This window comes from Ursus americanus, chromosome 26 (assembly GCF_024610735.1).
Source record: "Ursus americanus isolate L20-20 chromosome 26, mUrsAme1.1.p, whole genome shotgun sequence".
Taxonomy (NCBI): domain Eukaryota; kingdom Metazoa; phylum Chordata; class Mammalia; order Carnivora; family Ursidae; genus Ursus; species Ursus americanus.
The window spans coordinates 45,465,163-45,468,480 of NC_142152.1; the positions used below are offsets into that span (position 1 = coordinate 45,465,163).

Consider the following 3,318-nt stretch of genomic DNA (forward strand, 5'->3'; position numbering starts at 1 on the left):
TTCTTCTGGAATTTCCTTGTTGACCCAAACATTCTCAATCAGGATGGTTCTTAATTTCCAAGTGTTTGAGTCTATCAGATGGATTTATTTTATTTTATTTTTTTAGGTTTTAGAAATTTTTAAATTCAATTTAGTTTACATAGTGTATTATTAGTTTCAGAGGTAGAATTAGCGATTCATCAGTCGCATATACACCCAGTGCTCATTCCGTCAAGTGCCTCCTTAATGCCCATCATCCAGTTACACCATCCGCTCTTCCTCCCCTCCAGTCACCCCCAGTTGGAACACTGAGTTTTGAGTATAATTTCAGGATTTGGATGGGGGAATGCTCCTCTATAATTCTAGCTTTTTTTTTTTTCTCTCTCACAACGTTATCTCTTTTTTTTTTTTTTTTAAGATTTTATTTATTTATTTGACAGAGATAGAGACAGCCAGCAAGAGAGGGAACACAAGCAGGGGGAGTGGGAGAGGAAGAAGCAGGCTCCCAGCGGAGGAGCCTGATGTGGGACTCGATCCCAGAACGCCGGGATCACGCCCTGAACGGAAGGCAGACGCTTAACGACTGCGCCACTCAGGCGCCCCACAACGTTATCTCTTGTGATTCCTTTTTAAAAACTAGTGTTCAGTTAGCTACCTAGAGTACATCATTAGTTTCTGATATAGTGCTCAATGATTCACTAGTTGTGTATAATACCCAGTACTCAGCACAACACGTGCCCTCCTTGATACACATCACACGGGTACCCCGTTTCCCCAACCCCTCCCCTCTGAAACCCTGTTTGTTTCCTGGAGAAACAGATTGATTTCTGATATGATTTATGTGGGTCTTTTCTATTTTTTTTGATACAATTAGGCAGAGATTTCTCAATTTTATTGTTTTTTTTTTCCTCAAAGAACCAGATCTTGGTTTTTTTATCTGTTCTGTTCTTAGTTTTTATATCGTCTATCTGCTATAATCATTATTACTATTTCATTTCTTCATGATATTAGGCACCAGTCATTGTATTTTCTCCAGCTCCTTCAGGTGTAATGTTAGGTTGTTTATTTCACATTTTTCCTGCTTCTTGAGGTCTTCCTGTATGCTTGTATTTCTGTCTTGGGACCAACTTTGCTGCAGAGAAATTAGGGTAGTGTGATAAAGGTTTTATACTCGTGTGTGTGCATGTGTGTGTGTGAGGATTGAAGACCCCACATCCACACAACACCAGGAAGGTGTCCAATGCTTTCCCACGGTGTTACTGACATTGATGCTGTGAGCATGGTTTACGACACTGACCCCCACCAAGACTCTCTCTTCTCTTGCTTTGGATTGTCGATGCCTCTGTAGCCTCATGTCCAGCACACGCTTAATGCTGCTTCTAGAAACTTGCACGTTGAGCTGGGTGATCCTGTGATGCACACTGAGTGCAGCTGGGATTCCTGTAAAGGTTCAGCTGATGAGCATCAGGATATTTGTAATTCATTGGTATTTAGGGACAGGAATAAACATTGTGAGTGACTCTGTTTTTTGTGGTTTCTACTATAGCAGTTTTGCCATTAGAAAAATTTCCCAAGTCAGAGAGTGAAGAGGTGAGCTCAGGATCATGTGTCCAGAGAGGGTCCCTGGGGGAAACTGCTCTATATAGAGAAAGCCTCAGACCCTGACAGGAAACCTGCCCACAACCTGCACCTGCAGCTGCTCCTGGGGCTTAAGCACAGAATTGGTGACTAGTGTGCACCCCCTGCTGGTCCAGATCCCCTTCTACAGTGAGGTTTGTGTCTGGGCTCACACTGATGTCCCCTCACTGTGTTCTTGGCACAGTAATACACGGCCGTGTCGTCGGCTCTCAGGCTGTTCATCTGCAGATACAGCGTGTTCTTGCCGTTGTCTCTGGAGATGGTGAATCGGCCCTTCACGGAGTCTGCGTAGTATGTGCTACCACCACTACTGCTAATACCTGCGACCCACTGCAGCCCCTTCCCTGGAGCCTGGCGGACCCAGCTCATGCCATAGCTACTGAAGGTGAATCCAGAGGCTGCACAGGAGAGTCTCAGGGACCCCCCAGGCTTCACCAGGTCTCCCCCAGACTCCACCAGCTGCACCTCACACTGGACACCTGCAGACAAAAGACATCCTGGTCAGGAAACTGTCACACACCCACTGTTTGTCTCCCTCAGATCCACTCACACACTCCATGTCTCTTGTTCAGCATGAGTTACCTTTTAAAAGAGCAACAAGGAAAACCCAGCCGAGCACCAACTCCATGGTGAGCTCTCTGTGTTCTGTCCTGATACTGATTAGAACACCTGGAAACCCTGGGTCTGGGGCTCCTCTCCCAGCTGCAGAGTCAGGGTTGGGCTGTTTTAATCAGCAGAGGGAGGGCCCTATTTGCATGACCTCTGACTATATATTCAGCTTGGGATCTATGCTGACATAGAGGCCAGTAACCAGAACAGATGTGACTGCCTTTGTTTTGGTGGTGTTGACCACTTTTGAAAAAAAATAAGACTTTTCATTATATAACTTTCATGTATGTACATAGCCTCCTTGTGCGACTTCATTTGTACATACTCACACAAATCCTGCAGGATAGGTGTCATGTTGTCCCATAATGAATCATAAACCTACACTGAGAATTTTAGAGGGTTTGTGAGGTGTCCAGGAACACATTCAGGGGTAGAATGAGCCCCAGTATTCAAGGACGACCTCCTGCCCCTGAACACCGAGGACAGAGAGCGCAACCTCGTGAGACATGTTGAACCCCTCGAGTAATGGGGACAGGATGATTTTACCTGCTCTAGAGTTACTTAAAGTAAGGAAATTATCAGGGTTTGTGCAGGTGTATTTTCTAACATGTCAATACCTATATGTTCCTCCCAGGTCATCTCTGTGTTTATTAGTTTTGATGAGTGTACTGGACACAGGATGCACTGCACACATGCAGAATGTGTCATGTGATAAACACTGGAGTCACAATCAGCATTATCCAGAGTCAGCAAACCACTTCTCACTAAATTTTCCTGTATTTTCCCTGGAATTCCTCCTCCTCCTTCCCTTTCTCACCCTGTCCCCACATACCTTGGCTATATCTCCTGTTACTTAAACTAGTTTTAATTTTGAGGGGTTTATAAATGTGCAATTATAGTGTATGTAATTTCATTTGTAGGACTTTTTTCTCTGCATAAATACTTGAGAATTCAGCCATGTTGCTGTCTGTAGCAAGAATCATGTATTTTAGTGTTTGGCAGATTTCCTTAGAGTGAACATAGCAGAATTTTATTTTTTAAGTGGTTGGTTGGGGTAAGAATTTTTTCCAGTGTCTGATATTATAATAAATT

At 44.0% G+C, this 3,318-nt stretch overlaps 1 gene segment (V, D, J or C); it reads right to left on the reverse strand.

Moving 5' to 3' along the window:
- Positions 1-413: 413 nt before the first annotated feature.
- LOC123793511 (immunoglobulin heavy variable 3-23-like) lies at positions 414-2,315 on the reverse strand. The segment is given in 2 exon segments: positions 414-2,096; positions 2,200-2,315. Coding segments are annotated over 2 exon segments (435 nt in total).
- Between the last annotated feature and the right edge of the window lie 1,003 nt (positions 2,316-3,318).